This window comes from Oreochromis niloticus, linkage group LG8 (assembly GCF_001858045.2).
Source record: "Oreochromis niloticus isolate F11D_XX linkage group LG8, O_niloticus_UMD_NMBU, whole genome shotgun sequence".
Lineage (NCBI taxonomy): Eukaryota > Metazoa > Chordata > Actinopteri > Cichliformes > Cichlidae > Oreochromis > Oreochromis niloticus.
The window spans coordinates 16658942-16683467 of NC_031973.2; the positions used below are offsets into that span (position 1 = coordinate 16658942).

Consider the following 24526-nt stretch of genomic DNA (forward strand, 5'->3'; position numbering starts at 1 on the left):
GAAAAACTGAAATCCACAAGCTTCAAGCTCAATAATTTCCTTGATTTTGATTCCTGTAACCGCCTCTCTGGTAACCCGACTGCTTCTGCTGGTAAGATTTCTGATCTGTGGTTGTACAAAGACAACAATCATCTCATTAGTGTTCACACAAATTCATTAAATTACAAGAAAAGGAAAAAAAACACAAACACGTCAAATCAAAACACAAAGGTGTTACACTGAAGGACTTTACATGTTTTCTGGCAATTGCAATTGGACGAATTTAAAATAGCATCTATTGCTGAAAACATAACCCAACCTCATTAACATACAAAACAGGAAACAACCTCAGTGAAATTGAACATACCTCTCTGGTAGGATTGCTTCTGTTGGTAGCCACCTTTCTGATCTGTAATACAAATAAAAGCTCATTATCATCTAATAGCAAGATTAGCCTATGATAGCAAAAGTAGACAAAGAAATGTTTCAGAAAGGTTAGAAATAAGTTCCCAAAGTACTGTGAGAACAAGATGAACTTACCCCTGTTGAAGTAACCTCCATAGACGCCCTGTTTGAGGTCAAATACGCGCTCGTTGTTCTCAACCAAGTTGCCCAGTTTCTCTGCCAGCTGCAGAGCCATGTTCTGCAGAGACGTTGGCTCGGTGCGGTGCATCACCACCGTCTGTGTGGGCTGGTCGAGTGATGCCTGTTTTGAAGAGAAAAGAGGGGGACCCACATTAAGGGCAGATAAAAAGTAATCACAAATATAAACACTCAAATATAAAAGCCCCCCATAAGACTCCTGTGTCAGTCCACAGAACAGAAATGTCGAGTCCTACCATCAGCTCCTCGTTGATGATCATCTTGCTGATTATGCTGTGGACTGTGGGCATCTCCAATTCAAACATCTCAGACAGCGTTGCCATGCTGAAGGACAGACAAGCGTAGTAAAATTAAGGTTTGGCAGAACAGTGACCAATCATCTTTGGTCTGTGGGGAAGCTGCAGTGGTCTACAGAAATCTGTGGTTTAGTAAAGACTGATGAAACTAATACATCTGTGCTCACCTGATGGAGTCGTACACACTGCTGTAGGTGAACAGATAGGTCCTCAGTGACTCTTCTTGGATTTTCCTATTAAAAAAAAGCATAAGGACATCTACAGTGAGTAAGTGGGATTACCACACTGGTGAATGAACCAAGTGATGAACAGGGGCAGTATATGCTAACCTGACGAGCATCTCGCGTACTCTCTGCGCCTCGGGGAACAGGTCCCAAACCTTACTGTTCATCTTCTCATTGATGATGAAAGAGTGGCAGGTACGCCAGTCTCCCATCTTCATGGCTTTGCTGGCTGCCACCACGTGCTCCCTCATGCTCTCTGGGGGTCCTGGAGGACAAATAAAAGCTGTGGTTATCCTCTCTGTGGATGAAACTTCCTGCTACAAAGAATTCTCGTGATGCGTTTCGTACCTAGCAGGGGCTGTCTCTCCCCGACCCTGAGCTGGTGATGGAACTGCTTGCTGATCATCCGGCGGCGGGCATCAAACTCATGGGCGGCCATGTAGGGTATTTCCAGCAGCATGGCTGACACCAGGTACACACACTCCAGCAGCTCCAGGTTGATGTGCATGTGGAATGGCACCTGTTAAACGTCACGATGCATGTGTGTATCATCTAATGGATGTATGACACATCAGTGTTTTAAAAATAAAGACCCAAACATTTGTCATTTCATTACAGCCTTGATTTCACACCATTGTGGACACAGACAGCTGGAGACGCCATGGAATAGTTGGCACATTAATGTGAGGTCAAGGCCCATTTAGGGAAAAAACAAAAGTAACTAGAACTGTTGTCATGAGCACATGAACAACTGTATGAAATCTTCTGGAAATCTGTCCTGCAGCTGTGAGAGAGAGGCCCAAAAATTCACTCACTCACGGAGTAAATCCAGGTTACAAGCAGGTCATCACTGACAGAGAAACCAACATGTCAGAGTTAACTGCTCTGGTCAGACAGCACTTACTTGTCTTCGCTTTTCAATCTTCTCCTGCTCTGCATTCCTCTCCTGCATGTTCCTCATGAGCAAACCTTGACCCAGCAGCTCCTTGGCACGGCCAGAGGACTGAATGTCCAGCAGTGCATTGTGGGCATCTTTAATCATGCCCTGCCTAAATGCACAAATGCCAAGTTGGACCATTGTTCTGTTGTACAGGATCTGGTAGGAGGGGGAAACGGTAAAAACAGACGATCAGTTTATACAACTAATAGTTTCAGTTAGAACACGTTCATATGAAGAAATAATGACTGCGAGTGCCTACCTGTACAGGTGGGTCAGCGTGTTGGATGTTGTCCTGCAGGTGACTCATCAGCATCAGGTCACGTGCCTGGTACCAGCGTGAGTGCAGAGCATGGTGATATATGTGGCAGAGGATAGCACAGGTACGGATACGGTCGGTCCGATCCTTGGCGTAGATGAACTTGCAGAGGCGGTCCATGATCACAGCGCTGTCCTCCCCCTCGCTCTCCTCCTGGTCCTGCTCGGACTACACAACAGAAAAACACTTCAGCACACCATTTTACACCTTATGCATAACATTTTATGAAACATCATAAAAATAGCATCATGATGCAGATGTTTGTCAAGAAAAGAAAGTTCTGATTCTGCACAGTGCCGTTTCTCACCTTGGTCTCTCCCTGCAGGCCCAGGCTGCGTCTGTGAGCTTTGTAGTCAAACTTGTAGTAGGTGTGCATGATTCTGCGCAGGTAGACACGGCAAATTTCTTCTGTGGAGCCTTTGTTCTCCAGGTAGGTGAGCAGCCGGTCAACGATGCCACAAACCCTGCCCTCGTCTTTCAGATTGTCAACGTATTCTGAAGGAAAATTTAAAAAAAGGAGAGGAAAGAATAAGCAAAATACATCCATATGAGCAGCAAATACAGCAATACAAATTTCAAGGGTGATGTAAATCCCACATTTTATATTGCAAACCGGTTAATCCACATTTACAGTCCTAACACATTCAACCTCACAGCAGTTAATAACCGTCAGTCAGGTTTTGGCACCACTCACCCTGAGAGTGGGGATCAGTGTTCTGCATGATCTTTGTAAATTCTTCATCCATCCTTTCTACCAGGGTTAAGATGCATCCGCGCACCCTGAAAGGCTAACAAATACACACAAAGAAATTAATACCAGCCCATAGTTCACAAGACAGTTGATACAAATGCAGACAATTCAACAGCTATGTGAGTGTTTTATTAGTCTAAACTGCTTTCTTTCTTTAAGTCCACAGATTGCTTGGGGTGGGCGAGTGGGATCACCTGATCGGAGACGGCCAGATTCTCGCTGTCCTCTGCGATGTTCTCTCCGATGAAGATGTTGTTGTGCTCAAAGAGAATGTCCAGCAGCTCATCTATACAATCCAGACACTTCTTCCACATGTCAGGCTAAAAAAGGAGACAAGCCAGAAGAACCATGGCTCAGGAACTCATTCTTTTCAATCCAAAATGTTAAACAGCACAAATAATTTTTGTGATGACTTGCAATTTTAAGATATTTCATGTAACATGAAACACTACAGTAAATCACAGGAACCCTTTTGGTTTTGTTGACACTGTAAGAATTAAAAGCAGTGTCACTCACTTTCATGAAGGCTGCCAGGTTGGGGTTGTAGTCGTACAAGGAGGCAATAATGTTGAACTTGATCTTGACCAGGATACCTTGGCCCAAGTTATTCTCTGCAGCGATGGCTGCCAGAGCATGAAATAGCTCAATTTGAGCCGCCCTGTCAGTGAGGGAGGAGAAAAAAGAAAAAAAAAAAAAGGAGTCAGGATTTGTTCAGGAGAAGAATTTCTCTGAAATTCATATACTGGACTAGAGCAGGGCAATATGACCAAAAATATTTATCACGATATACATTTGAAAATTTGCGATAACGATATAACTGACGATATAATTGACGCTAGACAAAATACTTTACAACTCCACAACTTTATTAGTGCAAAAGAAACCCAATCAATGTATGTTCACTTAAACAAGCAGCTGTTTTTTATGTGCATTAAAGCTATATAAAAATTTAAGAGTGCAAATGCAAATCCTTGCTGACAGTTTAACCAAAAGGCATTTCCAGTGGAAATTGGCCAACATATCCTCAGCATAACCATGTATAATATCCACAAAACTTAAAAAGAGGTTATACACACACAATACGGTAATATTATGTTGAAGCACAGTACGTATCACTCCGCGAGGCTCCTGCCTACGATAGCCACAATGCTCCGACAATCCATCAAGCGGTGCGGCTTCGTAGCTTAGCAAAGTCGTACTAAAACATTTGACAGATTTTCGAGCGCCATGTACCACATAAAATCGTTTCGAGGTCAGTAAACACAACCAGAATTCATACATAAGGCACACGGGATTATAAGGGACACTGTCGATTTTCAGAAAAATCAAAGGATTGATTTTAAGTGTGCCGTATTTTCCAAAAAACACGGTAATAACGACGGCCCGCTAGCATGCTCTACCAAAAATAGTGCTTTGTTGTGTATCTGACGGCTGAAAGCTAAACTAGTTCCACTCCACTGAAGTTGCAGCATTTTTACAAACACATTCTGGTTCATCCGTTTCATTCAACGAGCCACTTTTGGCATTCTCCGTCGCCAGCACGCTTTTTCCTTCATGTGCGTATGAAAACAAAGGCACTGGCGCATGCGCGTTTTACCCATATTTTATTGTGATATTTCATTTTCTTATCATTGCCCAACATTATACTGGTATTACCGTGAACGGTATGATATGGCCCAGCCCTATACTGGACATACTTCCACATGACACGCCTGGTTTTACATTGACTGGATATCAACAGTCGTGTGAATACGTAACTTTTTTTTGAATATATATTTTTAAGCTTTAGTGACAAATGCAGTCGTACCTGTCTGTTCCTTTTTTGCCTCTTGCTTGCAGGATCTCATTCAGCTTCTTCACCACCACCGCAGTGTTGATCTCTGTGCCTTTAGCAAACATTTTGGGTTTCTCCTGAATGGTCGCAATGGGGGGGGGGAAAAAACAACAACTTAAAATTAATAATACAAATAATGTGTTGAATAAACTCTTAGAGGCAAGTTTTTCTTTTTACAGTCATTGATTTTGTTAAATTAGCCAGACAATTGCATGTTGATTTTATCACTGTCATTATGATAAATGAACACGTTGGCACTGAAACACAAAAAAGCTAAACTAAAATAAGAAGCAGCACCAGTGCATCTATTGTTCTGTCAGGCCGGCATCAAGTCGAAACAGTTTTATATTACCATCTGTTCTTTACCTTAACCAGAGGTACTCCTCCCTTAACCTTCTCCCAGCCTCCCCCGGACTCCTCGCCCCCTTCCTCCTCAGCCTCCTCCTCAATGCGTTCTTTCTGTTTGAGCTTCTTCTTCCTCTCCTCCTTCCTGACACCGAGCTTTTCAGTGTCCTGGGCTCTGAGGACAGACGCAGTGTTTGGTAACAACACATTCGCTCTACATGACTGTCTCTGCGGTAAAATTTGAATTAAAATCTAAAAAGTGTTTCAAAAGATTTTTGAAGTATTTAGAATTTGCATACATTTTTTGTGCAACACAAAATAGAGGAAAACTCACTTCTTGAGGAAGAGCACAGACATGGATGAGGTCTTTCCTTCTTCCTTATCAGAGGTTTCACCGCTGCTGCCTGACTGGTCTGAGCCCCAGTCTTCATCATCATCGTCATCATCTTCATCAGAAGAAGAGGACTCATCCTTTCAAGAAGAGGGAAAAACTCTAAATCTTAGCTCAACTGTACAAGTATTGTGTCTTTCCCACCAGATCTTCCGCTTTTCTTGCTGTAGTTTAGTTAAATAACCTCTTACCCCAGATCCCTTGGCAGTCTTAAGAAACTTGGTGGCTTCTGAAGGCGCCTCAGGCTTTTTCTTCAAGAAGGACTTGGATGACACCTCTCCTTCACTGTCAGAGGACGAGCCTTGTGGAACAAAAAGACAAATATCAGACGATGCTGGCTCCTTTCCCCTCAGCACCAACACACATTGATCATCTCATCATTTGCAGCTAATCTTTGTACAGCACGTGAAAATGTGACTGACTGAAAAACAGAATGAAGTAATGAAAGGTGGCAAAAAACCCTTAAACTGAGTTTTTAAGTAATAAAATACAAAAAGTTCTCAACTTCACCAGTTATAGCTGATTAATCTGCTGTTAGAGTTTCTTCAGAGTATATTAAAGACAGTCAAAAGTTTCAACCGAACAAACTTATAAAACCAGTTTACTTTTTGCAGTTAAACTTCAGATTCTGTGTAATATATGTATAATATATCATGGAGCTGGACCTTCAACAGTCCTTTTTAATAAGCCCATTTTCACTGGCAGCCTACAGGTTGATGTACAAGAATGATTGATCACTCATGATGAGACTTGACACGTGCACTACACACAGACACATTTCACCTATGCCCCTATTAAATCCTATGCTTTCCGGTTTGAATCCTTTACACATAACCTGTATAAACAACAAGCTCACCAGAGTCTTCTGGCTCCTTCTCCTCCTCCTCCTCATCTGCAGACTCCTGTGGATTCTAGCAGGGAGCAAGAGACAAGACATTCTGATAACTGCTTTTTTTTTTTTTAAGGCTGAAATTCTTATATAACACCAGAAGGAAGCTGCTCAGCACATTCACAGTCTTTTGACCACAGAACAGATCTGATGAGACCTAAGTTTACACCCCCCCCCCAAGAGATTCATGCAATGCATAGAAAATAGAAAAAAACTTCAGACCCTGTGAGCTATGAAAACAAGAAAATGGCACGTGACTGCATCAGTACTGCAGGTACTACAAATGAAGCTTTAGTCTTTGACTTTACCTCCTTGTATGCTGCTATTTCTGACTCAAAGTCTCTGTTGTACTTGCGGATCTTCTGACGCAGGGTGCTGAGAGCTTTTGCATTGTTTTTGTTCATCTTCTTCTTCCCCTCTTTATCCTCCCAAAGCTGTAAAAATAATGTTAAGTATTTGATTAGGACAAAAACAATTAAATCATTAAATTGCAGTTTAATTTTTTGTCTAAGCTACTAACCTGGTTCAAATAGTCCTCCAAGTCAGCCAGAAGGCGGATATAGAAGGGAGGAATACCCTCTTTATCCACTATATTCTTGCTTTTAAGGAAGGCTCGACAAAGCTGCTCAAACTCCTCCAGACATTTGGACATGTCTCGAATCTTCATAGCGTTGCGGATAGTCTTTATGAGGTTCGTCAACTCTTCAAACCTAAGATTCAAGAATAAATTCAGTCAAAAGAAAGAAAAAAGAGGCAAAATTTTGTACAGATTTTAAAGTTGTGACCTTTTAAAAATACCACACCAACCTTTTATCTTTGGCGCTGCGCACCACTCTTTTTGTGTCCTCCTCATCGTCACTAAGAAGCAGCGACCTGTGAAAACCAAGTGCACCAGTGAGATCTTTACAGGAAGAACAATGTGTGTGATGAGCTTGTGATGAGATTTATTCCAAGTTTCACTTACTGCTTGAAAGTGGCTCCGGGTGCCTTAGGGGTGATCTCATCGGCAGATGAGGACTCCTCTGACTCACTGTCAGACCCAGTGGCAAAGAATCGGGACATTGCTGAAGGATGCTGCCAATCTGTACAGAAAGTAATGAGTGGTATTACAAAGATGCAGCTCCAGAGTCTACATGTGGTCTATCAGCACACATTCAGCTGACAAAGATAATGACTGTGCATCTAGGGCTGGGTCATATTATACCGTTCACGGTAATACCGATACAATGTTAGGCAACGATAAGAAAATGAAATATCGTGATAGAATATGGGTAAAATGCGCATGCGCAGTGCCTTTGTTTTCATACGGACCTGGCCAAAAAACCACGGCGGCAACGGAGAATGAGAAGGGGGAAAGTGGATTGTTGAATGAAACGGATGAACCAGAATTGGTTTGTAAAAATGGTGCAACTACAGTCATGTGGAACTGGTTTGGTGTTTGTCTGTCAGATACACACAAAGCACATTTTTTTTGTAGAACATGCAAGCGGGCGTCGTTATTCTGGTATTTGTCGGCTAAGGTGCTCGTAAATCTGGGCGTAATCTGGGTCCTAAACTTCGTCTGCTTCAGGTCCCAAAGTCAAACGAACACTGCAGCATCACTGAGAGTTAAAAACGGTCTAAATTCTTTCAACTTTAATATAACGATCAGCATTGCTGCTTTACCAGGTGTAATTATGAAGTTTAACATCCAGGCATCCATGAAAACAGAATTTATTACATTTAACGGAGTTAGAAGTTAGCAGAAGTTAGCTCGCTAGTTACCTAAGCATGATATAGCATGTTCTGACTGAGAGATTTCTGAAAAAATTCAAACGTACAGCTCTGCTATCACTTCCAACATAAATGAAGAAGGGAAACTAAACAGCAGTGACGTTTGTAGGGTTACTGAAGTTGGGCTAGGCGGTATATAATGATGTGCTACGTGATCGAGCGATACAGTTATGTTAGCATAACAGAGCTGGGCGATATAAGATTTTTTCATATCACGATATGTTTTTTTCATTTCAGGCGATAACGATATATATCACGATATAAGCCAAATAACTATATTTGTAAGATTTAAATGTGCCGTTGCTCACAAGTAAAAAGTGAAATAATCTGCAGCTTGTTTTGATTTAAATATTTATTTCCCATAATAAGTTCAACAGGGCAGATGTACTTAAAGAACATGAGACTTCAGTTTCAGATAAATAAAGGCAAATATTGCAAACTACACAAAAGGCAGCTGCTAAAGCGTTTAAGTTTCAAAATAGGACAAACAAAACAGACTACTAAATTGTCAATTCCACTTAGAAACAAAATATTAATTCTAAAAATAAATCTTAGTTTGTTTTACAGAACAACAGACAAAATTGACTAACTTTTGTCAATATCAAATAAACTGAGAACTAAAAGGAAATTCTCAATCTCTCGTTGTTGTATAGCTTAGCTTTTCAAACAGTTTTAACAGTGACTTTAGTTTGACAAAAGCCGAATGACGAATTAGCGCTTTCAGTCAGAGATTGAGCATGCACCGCTTTATTATATTTCCAGACTTGCTTTCGGCACAATTTACAGTGCGTGTCATTGATCCAACATAGCTGATTTAAATAGCTAAATTACCTCCTCCTCAACATGTCTTTAAATTCTCCAGAGGCCTGGTAATGAACTAATCATTTGATTCAGGTGTGTTGACCCAGGTACTAATCAGGTGGAACCAGACGATCTTCCACGGCACACCGGTTGGGAAACACTGGTCTACTATACAACTCCACATTTGTAAATGGTAAATCCATTCAATATACTCATAAACACAAATAACATTTTCTGGCTCCATATAGAGGGTGTTTTATTACTTGGACGGCGTTAAACACCCGCCAAGAATAAAACAGTAATAATAATAATAATGAAGCTGTGACAAATAATACTGTAGGTTCCATTTAAAGTTGCTAACGTGATGGGTTCATGGCCTATAACAGTGCTAAAGCCTTTCATTTCACCCCAGCTGCTATCTGGTTGGCCAGCATTAGATGCAGTTATTGATGCAGCAACCGGCAAACAAGGAACCAGCGTTTCTCCAAAAGTTGATTCTGTTCATCTGCACGTAGCGTTTTCGGTGGGAGAAACGTTTCGTCACTCATCCAACTGACTTCTTCAGTCTCCAATGTTTCTCTTTTCTTTCCCCACTGTAGTGTCTATGATGTTTTAATTATGTTCTAGAAAAAAAAAAACACGTCCACCGGCGTTAGTGCTGACGCTTACATGCAGACTATTTGGCTAATGCTAGCATACAGGCAAAACAGACTGGATTAGAGTGAACAAAGCAAATGAAAACCAAATTGCAGTATAGGTTACACGCCGTGCCCAAAATGCTTTACGCCAAATAAAACAAAACAAAAAATGCACAGCAGCTAACAAGTGTACAAGTTAACTGTATCATATCAGATAACGGAACACAAACGTGCCGCGGGGTTGTTGCTAAGCTAACGCTAGCACACACCCTAATAAGAAAGCATGGGGCCTCCTCGTTTGTGCAGCCGGTAAATAAGCATCGCTTAGTCACACACTCTTATCTTAAATCTTACTGAGCCAAACTCACCTACGACCAGGTGAAAGTGGTGTTTCGTTTAAGCTGTTTTAAAATCCAGTTTTGCTGTATGAGCAGGCACAGAGTAAGCGTGCGGCACAACTATTACTCGCGTGAGGACAGGACGTGTGCTGACGTCATCACGCAAAAGGAGGACCCGGTCTACGTGGGCCGGGTCCTTCGAAGACCGAGACGGCCGGAAGTGCGAGGCTGTGAAATTGGATAGGCTAGCCTTCAGATTTGCATCACCGCTGTCTCGGTTAGTGATGTAAACTCAATTCTTTTTACTGAAACGAGTTTGAATGAGTCACTCACCAAAGTGAATCGGATTTTTTGAGTCATTTGAGTCACTGAGTCAGTTGACCAGAGAGTGCAAAAAATTTACATTTTCACTCAAACTTAATTTGTTTCTCTTTTCATGTGTATCCTACTGCTAAGATGAGTGATTGAAAAAGAAAAAACTATTTTTATAGAGCAAAAAAAAAAAAGATTTCTTTTTTGGTGTTTGTAAATTCCATCTCCTCATTCAGGATCAAAACTGTAGCTCTGACTGTGCCTGAGGTGATTATAAAAGGGAGACCATACCAAAGTGATGTCAGTTTGTATAGAAGTATAGAAAACATAGTTAGGGATTACATTATTTTAAAAACAGGCACAATTGTAATTGAATATTTATGGAGAAAATGGAGAGAAGCACAATAAGCCAACTTTGACTACGTGAAGCAAATTTAATGAGTGTAGATGCAATTTTTTTTTAAATAAAAAGTGATTCTTTTTAACAAAGATGGTACCTGGATCTGGAACACATATCAATGTTACCTGAAGGCAACCATCTCTATTTCTCTTCTCATTTTATCATCAAATATCAGACACTTTACGTTACTTTCACTGGCACAGTTAATGGTTTTAATTATAATTCTCTTCGTGTCTGTGGTTATCAGGACTCCAGGTCTCTCCTCTTAGATGTGCTGTCTCTGTACAAGAATGAGTGTTTCTGTTTGGGTGTCAAGCTGTTGAGAGGAGCCTACATGGACAAAGAGAGAAAACTAGCGATGAAAGAGGGTCACCAGGACCCCATCCATCAGAGCTGGGAGGACACCAATGACAGGTTGGTAAGACAGAACGAAAACCTCCTGAGTATAACAATCACCAATCATTTTTGATCTTGATTCGACTCGATACATTTCATGTCTGCTTGAACAGTCAGTGAGACGAGCTGTGAAATGCTGAAACGGCAACGTAATCGAGGTGGTATTTGATGTACAGAAAATCAAAAGATTGCTTTCATGTACTTTAATGTATGAAATGCTTATCAAATTTCACAAAAAAGGAAAACATGATGCTCAGAATTTTCTGTAACCTACAGGTTATAAGACTAGACTTAAGCAACAGATCCAAACTTCTCTACAGACTAAGCTGCTTTTGCAAGATTTTTTTTTAAAAGCATAATCAAAATGCTTTTTTTCCCGGTTTTTATATAATTTCCCCCCCCGTCCTCTTTATAGAGCCTCTGTAGCTTTAGTTAGCAGACAGACTGCATGTCTTTTCTTGTGAATTAAAGTATGGTACTTCTCCAAAGCATTGTACAAAATGCAATGACTTGTATGTAGAGAACAAAAGATGTACCACTTTATAATTTACCCTCAACCCACTGATAAGCATTTTAAAGCAGGTGGACTGAGACTGATTTTAATGATATGCTTTCAGTTTTCCATACATGTACTGAATTTATATTATCACTGCAAAAAAACCAAACAAAACACAACACTGTTTAATATTTATTTATTAATATTCTGCTAAAAATAATAAAACTCCATATTTATTCCAAGCAACTGACAGAAGTGAAATATCACATTATGCTGTTGCTGACACAAAGCAATGCTAACTGACATAGAAGCAGCAGCAAAACAGTTTCATTGAGGGAGCACGACCAAGAGCCAAGCTCACAAAATGAGGCACTGATGTTGCTTTAGAATGAAGACCAGCTCTGCTGGAAAAACTGAAATCCACAAACTTCAAGCTCAGTAATTTCCTTGATTTTGATTCCTGTAACCGCCTCTCTGGTAGCCCGACTGCTTCTGCTGGTAAGATTTCTGATCTGTGGTTGTACAAAGACAACAATCATCTCATTAGTGTTCACACAAATTCATTAAACTACAAGAAAAGAAGAAAAAAAACAAACCCCAAAACAAATCAAAACACAAAGGTGTAATACTGATGGATGAATTTAAAATAGCATCTACTGCTGAAAACAGAACCCAACCCATATCTACCTCATTGACATAAAACAGGAAACGACCTCAGTGAAATTCAACATACCTCTCTGGTAGGATTGCTTCTGTTGGTAGCCACCTTTCTGATCTGTAATACAAATGAAAGCTAATTATCATCTAATAGCAAGATTAGCCTATGATAGCAAAAGTTGGAAAATAAATGGTTCAGAATGGTTAGAAATAAGTTCCAGATTTAACGATCCCAAAGTACTGTGAGAACATGGTGAACTTACCCCTGTTGAAGTAACCGCCATAGATGCCCTGTTTCAGGTCAGATACACGCTCGTTGTTCTCAACCAAGTTGCCCAGTTTCTCTGCCAGCTTCAGAGCCATGTTCTGCAGAGACGTTGGCTCAGTGCGGTGCATCATCACTGTCTGTGTAGGCTGGTCGAGTGACGCCTGTTGGGAAGAGAAAAATGGGGGGATCCAAATTAAAGGCATATAAAAAGTAATCACAAATATAAACACTCTCAAATATAAAAGCCCACATGAGACTGCTGTGTCTATATTTTCAGTCCACAGAACAGAAAAATGTCGAGTCCTACCATCAGCTCTTCGTTGATGATCATCTTGCTGATTATGCTGTGGACTGTGGGCATCTCCAATTCAAACATCTCAGACAGCGTCGCCATGCTGAAAGACAGACAAGCGTAGTAAAATTAAGGTTTGGCAGAACAATGATTGATCATCTCTTTAGGGAAGTTACAGAGACACTGGTCTACAGAAATCTGTGGTTTAGTAAAGACTGATGAAACTAATACATCTGTGCTCACCTGATGGAGTCGTACACACTGCTGTAGGTGAACAGATAGGTCCTCAGTGACTCTTCTTGGATTTTCCTATTAAAAAAAGCATAAGGACATCTACAGTGAGTAAGTGGGATTACCACACTGGTGAATGAACCAAGTGATGAACAGGGGCAGTATATGCTAACCTGACGAGCATCTCGCGTACTCTCTGGATCTCAGGGAACAGGTCCCAAACCTTACTGTTCATCTTCTCATTGATGATGAAAGAGTGGCAGGTACGCCAGTCTCCCATCTTCATGGCTTTGCTGGCTGCCACCACGTGCTCCCTCATGCTCTCTGGGGGTCCTGGAGGACAAATAAAAGCTGTGGTTATCCTCTCTGTGGATGAAACTTCCTGCTACAAAGAATTCTCGTGATGCGTTTCGTACCTAGCAGGGGCTGTCTCTCCCCGACCCTGAGCTGGTGATGGAACTGCTTGCTGATCATCCGGCGGCGGGCATCAAACTCATGGGCGGCCATGTAGGGTATTTCCAGCAGCATGGCTGACACCAGGTACACACACTCCAGCAGCTCCAGGTTGATGTGCATGTGGAATGGCACCTATTAGGGAGGATAAACGTCACGATGCATGTGTGTATCATCTAATGGATGTATGACACATCAGTGTTTTAAAAATAAAGACCCAAACATTTGTCGTTTCATTACAGCCTTGATTTCACACTATTGTGGACACAGGCAGCTGGAGACGCCATGGAATAGTTGGCACATTAATGTGAGGTCAAGGCCCATTTAGGGAAAAAACAAAAGTAACTAGAACTGTCGTCATGAGCACATGAACAACTGTATGAAATCTTCTGGAAATCTGTCCTGCAGCTGTGAGAGAGAGGCCCAAAAATTCACTCACTCACGGAGTAAATCCAGGTTACAAGCAGGTCATCACTGACAGAGAAACCAACATGTCAGTTAGAGTTAACTGCTCTGGTCAGACAGCACTTACTTGTCTTCGCTTTTCAATCTTCTCCTGCTCTGCATTCCTCTCCTGCATGTTCCTCATGAGCAAACCTTGACCCAGCAGCTCCTTGGCACGGCCAGAGGACTGAATGTCCAGCAGTGCATTGTGGGCATCTTTAATCATGCCCTGCCTAAATGCACAAATGCCAAGTTGGACCATTGTTCTGTTGTACAGGATCTGGTAGGAGGGGGAAACGGTAAAAACAGGCGATTTGTATGTACAACTAACAGTTTCAGTCAGAACACGTTCATATTATCTAAATAACTGTCAAATGTTTGAAGTTTTTCAGTCCGGCTTTAAGCCATTTCATAGCACAGAGACAGCTCTCATAAACGTTATGAACAATATTCTGGTAGCGACGGACTGTGGTAAACACGTAGTGCTTATACTTGTAGATATGACTGCTGCATTCGACACAGTGGATCACGACCTGCTGATCTCTCGATTACAGCATTGTGTGGGCATTTCTGGCTTGGCACTCCTGTGGATAAAATCATATCTCTCAAACAGGAGCTTCTGTGTTAAGTTGGGTTCGTCATCGTCCTCTGTGGCCCCTCTGCCATGGGGTGTACCACAGGGATCTATTCTTGGGCCATTACCGTTTTCGTTGTATCTCCTGCCACTGGGTGCAATCTTTTGTAAACACGAAGTCTCATTTCATCTATATGCTGATGATTGCCAGCTTTATTTTCCTTTCAGTCGTTCTGATAGCTCCCCAATTAGACTCCTGCTTGATTGCCTTAGCGATGTTAAGTCATGGATGGCTCTAAACTTTTTAAATTTTAATGAACGTAAAACGGAAGCAATTCTGTTTGGCCCGAATCGTTCCTCTGATATCCCTGATGTTGACCTTGCTGCTCTGACCCCTCACCTGAAGAGCTCGATTACCAATCTTGGGTTAAAAATAGACTCTGCACTTACTTTTGATGGCCACGTGAATGGGGTAGTGAAATCATCATTCTATCAACTCAGGTGTCTGTCGAAGGTTAAACCTTTTCTTTCAAGGCATGATTTGGAGACTGTTATCCATGCTTTTATAACCTAATAATAGGGGTTGGACTGGGCACTCTGACACACCTGCAACTAGTACAGAATACTGTGGTATGGTTTTTATCTGGTAGAAGGAAATTTGAGCACATTACTCCGGTTCGGGTCTCCCTGCACTGGCTTCCAATTGAATTTAGGATTCATTTTAAATGTCTTTTATTGGTTTTTAAATTCTTAAATGGTCTGGCACCTGTATATTTGTCTGATTTGCTGAAGCCCTATGTCCCCACTCGATCGCTCCGGTCAGCTGAGCAGCCGTTGCTCTCAGTCCCCAAATCACGGCTGAAATTGAGAGGAGACCGAGCGTTCTCTATCGTAGCTCCAAAGCGTTGGAATAATCTTCCTCGAAGATTATTATTATATTATATTATAATTATTATATTAATAATCGACATCAGTGCTGGTTTTTAAATCCAGATTGAAAACGCATTTTTATTCGCTGGCTTTTGACTCAGTGGTTAACTGACTTGTATTTACTTATATTTTATTATTTTATCGTATTTATTATTCTTATTGTATCTCTTATATTTCTATTGTTCAGCACTTTGGTCAGCCTTGTGTGTTTTTAAAGTGCTATATAAATAAACTATGATGATGACGATGATATGAAGAAATAATGACTGCGAGTGCCTACCTGTACAGGTGGGTCAGCGTGTTGGATGTTGTCCTGCAGGTGACTCATCAGCATCAGGTCACGTGCCTGGTACCAGCGTGAGTGCAGAGCATGGTGATATATGTGGCAGAGGATAGCACAGGTACGGATACGGTCGGTGCGATCCTTGGCGTAGATGAACTTGCAGAGGCGGTCCATGATCACAGCGCTGTCCTCCCCCTCGCTCTCCTCCTTGCTCTCCTCCTTGCTCTCCTCCTTGCTCTCCTCCTTGCTCTCCTCCTTGCTCTCCTCCTTGCTCTCCTCCTGGTCCTGCTCGGACTACACAACAGAAAAACACTTCAGCACACCATTTTACACCTTATGCATAACATTTTATGAAACATCATAAAAATAGCATCATGATGCAGATGTTTGTCAAGAAAAGAAAGTTCTGATTCTGCACAGTGCCGTTTCTCACCTTGGTCTCTCCCTGCAGGCCCAGGCTGCGTCTGTGAGCTTTGTAGTCAAACTTGTAGTAGGTGTGCATGATTCTGCGCAGGTAGACACGGCAAATTTCTTCTGTGGAGCCTTTGTTCTCCAGGTAGGTGAGCAGCCGGTCAACGATGCCACAAACCCTGCCCTCGTCTTTCAGATTGTCAACGTATTCTGAAGGAAAATTTAAAAAAAAGGAGAGGAAAGAATAAGCAAAATACATCCATATGAGCAGCAAATACAGCAATACAAATTTCAAGGGTGATGTAAATCCCACATTTTATATTGCAAACCGGTTAATCCACATTTACAGTCCTAACACATTCAACCTCACAGCAGTTAATAACCGTCAGTCAGGTTTTGGCACCACTCACCCTGAGAGTGGGGATCAGTGTTCTGCATGATCTTTGTAAATTCTTCATCCATCCTTTCTACCAGGGTTAAGATGCATCCGCGCACCCTGAAAGGCTAACAAATACACACAAAGAAATTAATACCAGCCCATAGTTCACAAGACAGTTGATACAAATGCAGACAGTTCAACAGCTATGTGAGTGTTTTATTAGTCTAAACTGCTTTCTTTCTTTAAGTCCACAGATTGCTTGGGGTGGGCGAGTGGGATCACCTGATCGGAGACGGCCAGATTCTCGCTGTCCTCTGCGATGTTCTCTCCGATGAAGATGTTGTTGTGCTCAAAGAGAATGTCCAGCAGCTCATCTATACAATCCAGACACTTCTTCCACATGTCAGGCTAAAAAAGGAGACAAGCCAGAAGAACCATGGCTCAGGAACTCATTCTTTTCAATGCAAAATGTTAAACAGCACAAATAATTTTTGTGATGACTTGCAATTTTAAGATATTTCATGTAACATGAAACACTACAGTAAATCACAGGAACCCTTTTGGTTTTATTGATACTGTAAGAATTAAAAGCAGTGTCACTCACTTTCATGAAGGCTGCCAGGTTGGGGTTGTAGTCGTACAAGGAGGCAATAATGTTGAACTTGATCTTGACCAGGATACCTTGGCCCAAGTTATTCTCCGCAGCGATGGCTGCCAGAGCATGAAATAGCTCAATTTGAGCCGCCCTGTCAGTGAGGGAGGAGAAAAAAGGAAAAAAAAGGAGTCAGGATTTGTTCAGGAGAAGAATTTCTTTGAAATTCATATACTGGACATACTTCCACATGACACACCTGGTTTTACATTGACTGGATATCAACAGTCGTGTGAATACGTAACTTTTTTAAAATATATATTTTTAAGCTTTAGTGACAAATGCAGTCGTACCTGTCTGTTCCTTTTTTGCCTCTTGCTTGCAGGATCTCATTCAGCTTCTTCACCACCACCGCGGTGTTGATCTCTGTGCCTTTAGCAAACATTTTGGGTTTCTCCTAAATGGTCGCAATGGGGAAAAAAACAAACAAACTTAAAATTAATAATACAAATAATGTGTTGAATAAACTCTTAGAGGCAAGTTTTTCTTTTTACAGTCATTGATTTTGTTAAATTAGCCAGACAATTGCATGTTGATTTTATCACTGTCATTATGATAAATGAACACGTTGGCACTGAAACACAAAAAAGCTAAACTAAAATAAGAAGCAGCACCAGTGCATCTATTGTTCTGTCAGGCCGGCATCAAGTCGAAACAGTTTTATATTACTATCTGTTCTTTACCTTAACCAGAGGTACTCCTCTGTTAACCTTCTCCCAGCCTCCTTCCTCCTCAGCCTCCTCCTCAATTTGTTCTTTCTGTTTTGGCTTCTTCTTCCTCTCCTCCTTCCGGACACCGGGCTTTTCAGTGTCCTGGGCTCTGAGGACAGACGCAGTGTTTGGTAACAACACATTCACTCTACATGACTGTCTCTGTGGTAAAATTTGAATTAAAATCTAAAAAAGTGTCTGAACAGATATTGAAAGTATTTAGACCTTTGAACCTTGAGGAAGGTCACAAGACGCTTCCTCTTTAAGGCGTTTTCTTCTTCCTTATCAGAGGTTTCACTGCTGCTGCCTGTGTCGCTTGGGCTCCAGTCTCCATCATCATCATCATCTTCATCAGAAGAAGAGGACTCATCCTTTTGGGAGAAGGGAAAAACTCAAAATCTTAGCTCAGGCATCCTCTCAAATAAACTGTGCTTATTTTGTCTTTCCTACCAGATCTCCTGCTGTAGTTTAGTTAAATGACCTCTTACCCCAGATCCCTTGGCAGTCTTAAGAAACTTGGTGGCTTCTGAAGGCGCCTCAGGCTTTTTCTTCAAGAAGGACTTGGATGACACCTCTCCTTCACTGTCAGAGGACGAGCCTTGTGGAACAAAAAGACAAATATCAGACGATGCTGGCTCCTTTCCCCTCAGCACCAACACACATTGATCATCTCATCATTTGCAGCTAATCTTTGTACAGCACGTGAAAATGTGACTGACTGAAACACAGAATGAAGTAATGAAAGGTGGCAAAAAACCCTTAAACTGAGTTTTTAAGTAATAAAATACAAAAAGTTCTCAACTTCACCAGTTATAGCTGATTAATCTGCTGTTAGAGTTTCTTCGGAGTATATTAAAGACAGTCAAAAGTTTCAACCGAACAAACTTATAAAACCAGTTTACTTTTCGCAGTTAAACTTCAGATTCTGTGTAATATATGTATAATATATCATGGAGCTGGACCTTCAACAGTCCTTTTAATAAGCCCATTTTCACTGGCAGCCTACAGGTTGATGTACAAGAATGATTGATCACTCATGATGAGACTTGACACGTGCACTACACATAGACACATTTCACCTATGCCCCTATTAAATCCTATGCTTTCCGGTTTGAATCCTTTACACATAACCTGTATAAACAACAAGCTCACCAGAGTCCTCTGGCTCCTTCTCCTCCTCCTCCTCATCTGCAGACTCCTGTGGATTCTAGCAGGGAGCAAGAGACAAGACATTCTGATAACTGCTTTTTTTTAAAGGCTGAAATTCTAATACACCAGATTAGATAACACCAGAAGGAAGCTGCTCAGCACATTCACAGTCTTTTGACCACAGAACAGATCTGATGAGACCTAAGTTTACACCCCCCCCCCAGAGATTCATACAATGCATAGAAAATAGAAAAAACTTCAGACCCTCTGAGCTATGAAAACAAGAAAATGGCACGTGACTGCATCAGTACTGCAGGTACTACAAATGAAGCTTTAGTCTTTGACTTTACCTCCTTGTATGCTGCTATTTCTGACTCAAAGTCTCTGTTGTACTTGCGGATCTTCTGACGCAGGGTGCTGAGAGCTTTTGCATTGTTTTTGTTCATCTTCTTCTTCCCCTCTTTATCCTCCCAAAGCTGTAAAAATAATGTTAAGTATTTGATTAGGACAAAAACAATTAAATCATTAAATTGCAGTTTAATTTTTTGTCTAAGCTACTAACCTGGTTCAAATAGTCCTCCAAGTCAGCCAGAAGGCGGATATAGAAGGGAGGAATACCCTCTTTATCCACTATATTCTTGCTTTTAAGGAAGGCTCGACAAAGCTGCTCAAACTCCTCCAGACATTTGGACATGTCTCGAATCTTCATAGCGTTGCGGATAGTCTTTATGAGGTTCGTCAACTCTTCAAACCTAAGATTCAAGAATAAATTCAGTCAAAAGAAAGAAAAAAGGGGCAAAATTTTGTACAGATTTTAAAGTTGTGACCTTTTAAAAATACCACACCAACCTTTTATCTTTGGCGCTGCGCACCACTCTTTTTGTGTCCTCCTCATCGTCACTAAGAAGCAGCGACCTGTGAAAACAAAGTGCACCAGTGAGATCTTTACAGGTCGAACAATGTGTGTGATGAGCTTGTGATGAGATTTATTCCAAGTTTCACTTACTGCTTGAAAGTGGCTCCGGGTGCTTTATCAGTGATCTCATCGTCAGATGAGGACTCCTCTGACTCACTGTCAGACCTGGCAAAGAATCGAGACATTGCTGAAGGATGCTGCCAATCTGTAGAGAAATACAAAGTAATAAGTGGTATTACAGAGATGCAGCTCCAGATTCTACGTGTGGTACATCAGCACACATTCAGCTGACAAAGATAATCACTGTCAAACAGATGTGTGCCAAACTTTTTTTTTCAGGAGCCGCTACCAACAAACCAGCAAATAAACACTGAATATTTCGTCCTTGACATTTGTGAGGTTACCTTAAACACAAAGTCTTCTTGCTCTTCAACAATAAAACATTAACTGTCTTGAGTTTACCTGGTGATATTCTCATGCACGAGGCGACTGCGAAAACGGCAAACAAATAAACGTCACCACGCAGATGCTGTTTACAGGACAAGAATCAATTATCTGGGGAATCTTGTCTTCATTGTCATTCCCCTCGTACATTTTATTATTCCGATTTCAGCATTTTCGCCCCACAAATAAAGCATGCAGTTTGCTTTGTGTGCACTCAAATGGAGTCGAGCCAACTAGCATCACCTGTGACCAAGTGCCATAGCCTACAGTCAGATTAACTTCTGACACATCTGCACCTGGCTCTATCACCACGTTTGAATTATAGTTTTATGCACAATATAATTGTAACTTTCACTGTTTTCTGTTCTTGTGGGTCTTGCACATAAACCTTTAAACTAAATAAAATGATGCCAAAATGAAATCACCACTCCTATTGTTCATGATGATTTTAATATTTTTTTTCCATAACAAAGAAATATGTCTCCAACAAACATTACACATTAATCGATGACTAGTGTTGCAACATCACATCCTCTTATCATAGTCTCATAGTCTTTTGTCTGAAAAATATTTGAAATGATGGGATATCTGATTAGCACAGCTAGCGAGAACTGTTTGGTCCATTTAACAAACATTTGTGAGGAGATAGGACTTACAGTAAATGTACAGCAGTTAGACAATAATTAGTAAGCAATAGAGTCAGTGTGATTAAGTAGACCTTGTGAAAGTGAGTGACTCTTGTGTGCCAGTTGGTGTGTCATGTGTTTTGGAGTTTTTAGGTGAGTTCGTTTTAAAACGTCAACTTTCTAAGTTAAGAATATTCATAATTTAATTTCCCCAAACTGCATATGACCTTTATTTTGTAGCTGGATCTACTGACGTATCACAGCTGGAGCAGTCTCAAATGGAGAACAGCCCACTGCTGCCACCTGTGGCCAACTGCCATAGCCTACAACCAGATTACATCTGTAATCGCTCTCTGCACAAGGAAAGTCAACACATGCTGTGGGGTTCCACTCTCCACAGCAGGTGCATTCAATCTGAAAGAAAAACTATGTTGTCAGAGTTGTTCTTGAGGGCTTCCCCTAATACTGTGCTGCCACTGCATTTATGCAGAGGATGCTTTTCAAAGGTGGTGTTCTGCACAGCAAATGGAGCACATTGCTTTACAGATGAGCAATTTTGATGTGGGATGCTTCAGTGGTGCCAAAACCAGCCTGAACTGAAGTTCCTGTCCCATCTTTGGTGCAGCTTACATTAAATGGAGGAAGATCAGGTGTCTTATTCTGAGAGTAGGAAACTGAAGCAGTAGTATTTAAATCATTAGACACGCTCAGATCAGCGGCTTGCACGACATTAAATGTCCCATTCCCGGAGTTTGATGCTTTTGCTGGCTTATCGTAGCGGCTCCTGAAAAGCAAGTTTGCCACACATCTGTTTGACCGTCACCAGTTAATCTGAAACACCGGTGTTGTGCCAAAAAGTGATTGCCTGCCAAAAACTGATTTCCAATGTTTCTGTGTATTTTTTATGTGTAATATTGTTAGGTATGTTGCTAAAAAGACTTTGGTGAACAGGTATTACAAAGGAGTTATATATAAAATTTAAAAAAATACCTGTTTCTCAAGTATCATTATAACTGTGTTATTGTACTTACATTATAATCAATCAGGTCCCTTTTGTCCACTTAAAATATGTTTACTGAACTATTGTTGTATTTGTTGCAATTTCAGCTGTCCTCTTGGCCAGATTACTCTTAAAAGAGGCCTTTTTAAAGTCAACAAGAATTTTTTTTAACTGCGAAAATAAAGGATACATAAAAGTCACTGCCAAAAACTGATTGTGGCTTCTACCTTGTTACAGGAATGTTGTTTGTTGGTCAAGAAGACTTGATATCATTCATGAGTGATACATTTGACATATGTTTCACATATTATAGACCAACAAGTTATTTATAGCAGTTTAAATACAAGCAATCAGTTTTTGGCAAATACCGGAAATGAGTTGTTGTTACACGATCACTTTTTGGCACCGGTGTCGTGCCAAATAACGTGTCCCCGACAGAATTTGTTTCCCCTGCATTGAGACCTTGGCACAACATCGGACGGGATTATTTAAATAAACCAATGACATTTTGACTGATCGTTATTTGTATCCTTCTGTAACTGTACGGAGCTAAAACCTCCAAAATTTCAGGAGCAATAAGTCTTTGGACAGGGGGAACAAATTGTGGCAGGATCAGCCTGATATTATTTATATCCCACTGTAACTTTACTGTATAAAGAACTAACATCTCCAAAATTTCTGGAGTAGTTAGTCATTATAAGAAGTGTGTATTAACTAAAAATCACAAATGTGGGATACTGTTTGTCCATGTTTTCGAAAGGCCAGTTCATGCTCCCGATGCAGGGGAAACAAATTCTGTCGGGGATACCTAGTTTGGCACGAAACCGGGAAACAAGGAACCAGTAGGGCTGTGCGATATGACCATAATCTCATATCCCGATATAAGGCATTTATCATCCCGACAACGATATATAATAACAAAAATTTTACATTTTCTGTAAATTCTGTGAATCTCGGGCAACTCGACTTGCATGAAGTGTTTTCAGCTGGGTGTTGTGTACCTGGAGTCGAGTGTTACATAAGTTGAAACGGCCTCAATTTTCTTTGTGAATATTTATTACACGGCGTGCTGCGGGGAAAAGCCTGTTCTAAGCTGTTCTATGCGCCCCAGGGCGGCTGTGGTTACAATGTAGCTTGCCATCACCAGTGTGTGAATGTGTGTGTGAATGGGTGGATGACTGAATGTGTAAAGCGCTTTGGGGTCCTTAGGGACTAGTAATGCGCTATACAAATACAGGCCATTTACCATTTTATTTTCTTTAGCATCTGACGGCTCTTTTTAGCTTCTCATGCGTAAACACTGCATTCTATTTCACTTGATTCAGTTTATTTTGAAAAATCTCAACAGGATCTTCAGCTTTATTGTGAAAGGTTTATGTGGAAAATAAGCATGCGGATGGCGGAGCCACGCGATGGTTTTACCGTCGTTGTTGCTAACGACAACGCATAAAAACAATCGCCTGTCCGTCTGTAGTGTGGCTATATTAAATACAAGAGAAAGAGAGAACTTCAGGAAGTTATACAGTGACCATCAAAACGAGGAAAAAATATTGCCGTAAACAGTTGATTTTGCGACACCACGAAACAAACGATAGCGTAAAGTGAAACGCTAGACGTTTTCATATCGTCATCCGAACAGCCCTTGGAACCAGTGTTTCTTTTTTCTTTTCCTACTTTAGTGTGGAGTATGTTTTAATTATTTTCCAGAAAAACGTCCACCGGCCTTAGTGCTGACGCTTAAATGCGTCTATACCGCAGAATATTAGCCTAATGCTAGCAAACAGACTAAACAGACTGGATTACAGTCGACAAAAGAAATGAAAACCAAGTTGCAGTTGGGGTTACACGCCTTGCCCAGAATGCTTTCACACCAAATAAACGAAAATACAAAAAAAAGTCACACACTCTTATCAAATCTTATTGAATTAAACTCACCTACGACCTGGTAAAAGTTATTCCGCGGTGTTTAGTTTGAGCTGTTTTAAAATCCAGTTTGGTTGTAGAAGCCACCGAAAACGCGTGCAGCACTTACCGGGCAATTTCGTCAGAACAGGAAGTAGTCTGACGATCAACAAAACACGAGGCTCTCCGCTCACAGCGCCACTCAGCGGCTGAAACAGTGTATTTAAAAAAATCCCATTTTGTTGCTCTCACGGGAGTTTGTAGAAAAATCCGAATCGTTGGTTACCACTTTTTCCTTAGCTGGGTCACCACTGGTTCCGAGAAGAGGGATTACATCAGCAAACTGGACAAAAGTAACAGTGAAACCACTAAATACGGGTAAAGTTTTAACAACTCTACCTTTATATAATATTGTATTGAAAAATCTTGCTTTTAAACCGCAGTGCATGGTAAATATTTGCCTACACAGTATTCTTGTATTTA

General features: G+C 41.0%; 2 protein-coding genes and 1 long non-coding RNA gene across 7 annotated transcripts; 1 reads left to right on the forward strand and 2 right to left on the reverse strand.

The window, feature by feature from the left end:
* Window positions 1-28: 28 nt before the first annotated feature.
* LOC100710897 (eukaryotic translation initiation factor 3 subunit C) lies at window positions 29-10306 on the reverse strand. Of its 2 annotated transcripts, XM_025909934.1 has the most exons (24): window positions 10149-10305; window positions 9550-9765; window positions 7533-7650; window positions 7376-7441; window positions 7089-7278; window positions 6877-7002; window positions 6536-6590; window positions 5871-5980; window positions 5623-5759; window positions 5310-5463; window positions 4917-5020; window positions 3626-3767; window positions 3304-3429; window positions 3053-3146; window positions 2666-2853; window positions 2302-2526; window positions 2007-2198; window positions 1451-1622; window positions 1208-1367; window positions 1046-1111; window positions 819-906; window positions 520-685; window positions 347-388; window positions 29-105 (listed from the first exon to the last, which is right to left on the reverse strand). In XM_025909934.1, the coding sequence occupies exons 3-24, from the start codon at window positions 7628-7630 to the stop codon at window positions 29-31; spliced, it is 2778 nt and encodes a 925-aa protein (XP_025765719.1). In that variant the 5' UTR covers window positions 7631-7650; window positions 9550-9765; window positions 10149-10305. The 2 variants fall into 2 exon arrangements, with proteins under 2 accessions (XP_025765719.1, XP_019218173.1); XM_019362628.2 differs by lacking the exon at window positions 9550-9765 and having other exon boundaries at window positions 10149-10306.
* On the forward strand, window positions 9179-17026 carry LOC106097035 (uncharacterized). The gene is made up of 3 exons (XR_001223366.3): window positions 9179-9335; window positions 11078-11244; window positions 16892-17026. It is a non-coding gene; the product is annotated as an uncharacterized LOC106097035 (long non-coding RNA).
* LOC109194283 (eukaryotic translation initiation factor 3 subunit C) lies at window positions 11902-24233 on the reverse strand. 4 transcript variants are annotated; one of them, XM_019362627.2, is made up of 24 exons: window positions 24077-24233; window positions 20162-20276; window positions 20005-20070; window positions 19718-19907; window positions 19506-19631; window positions 19159-19213; window positions 18495-18604; window positions 18232-18377; window positions 17980-18115; window positions 17590-17693; window positions 17249-17390; window positions 16927-17052; window positions 16676-16769; window positions 16288-16475; window positions 16134-16148; window positions 15852-16061; window positions 14156-14347; window positions 13587-13758; window positions 13344-13503; window positions 13183-13248; window positions 12955-13042; window positions 12643-12808; window positions 12456-12497; window positions 12112-12234 (listed from the first exon to the last, which is right to left on the reverse strand). In XM_019362627.2, exons 2-24 carry the CDS (start codon window positions 20254-20256, stop codon window positions 12158-12160), a joined length of 2766 nt encoding a protein of 921 aa, XP_019218172.1. In that variant the 5' UTR covers window positions 20257-20276; window positions 24077-24233; the 3' UTR covers window positions 12112-12157. The 4 variants fall into 4 exon arrangements, with proteins under 4 accessions (XP_019218170.1, XP_019218172.1, XP_025765718.1 ...); XM_025909933.1 differs by having other exon boundaries at window positions 15852-16097; XM_019362625.2 differs by having other exon boundaries at window positions 11902-12234; window positions 15852-16148.
* Between the last annotated feature and the right edge of the window lie 293 nt (window positions 24234-24526).

What these genes read in the sequence shown, in the direction of transcription:
- LOC100710897 (XM_019362628.2), bottom strand. Translation starts at nt 7,630, where the DNA reads ATGTCCCGATTCTTTGCCACTGGGTCTGACAGTGAGTCAGAGGAGTCC. An exon ending in CACTGATCCCCACTCTCAGG is followed by an intron (nt 2,854 to 3,052) that starts GTGAGTGGTGCC and finishes ATTTTCCTTCAG; the next exon opens with AATACGTTGACAATCTGAAA. An exon ending in ACGCTGACCCACCTGTACAG is followed by an intron (nt 2,199 to 2,301) that starts GTAGGCACTCGC and finishes CCCTCCTACCAG; the next exon opens with ATCCTGTACAACAGAACAAT.
- LOC109194283 (XM_019362625.2), bottom strand. Translation starts at nt 20,256, where the DNA reads ATGTCTCGATTCTTTGCCAGGTCTGACAGTGAGTCAGAGGAGTCCTCA. An exon ending in AAATAGCAGCATACAAGGAG is followed by an intron (nt 19,214 to 19,505) that starts GTAAAGTCAAAG and finishes GCTCCCTGCTAG; the next exon opens with AATCCACAGGAGTCTGCAGA. An exon ending in ATCTGGCCGTCTCCGATCAG is followed by an intron (nt 16,770 to 16,926) that starts GTGATCCCACTC and finishes TGTATTTGTTAG; the next exon opens with CCTTTCAGGGTGCGCGGATG.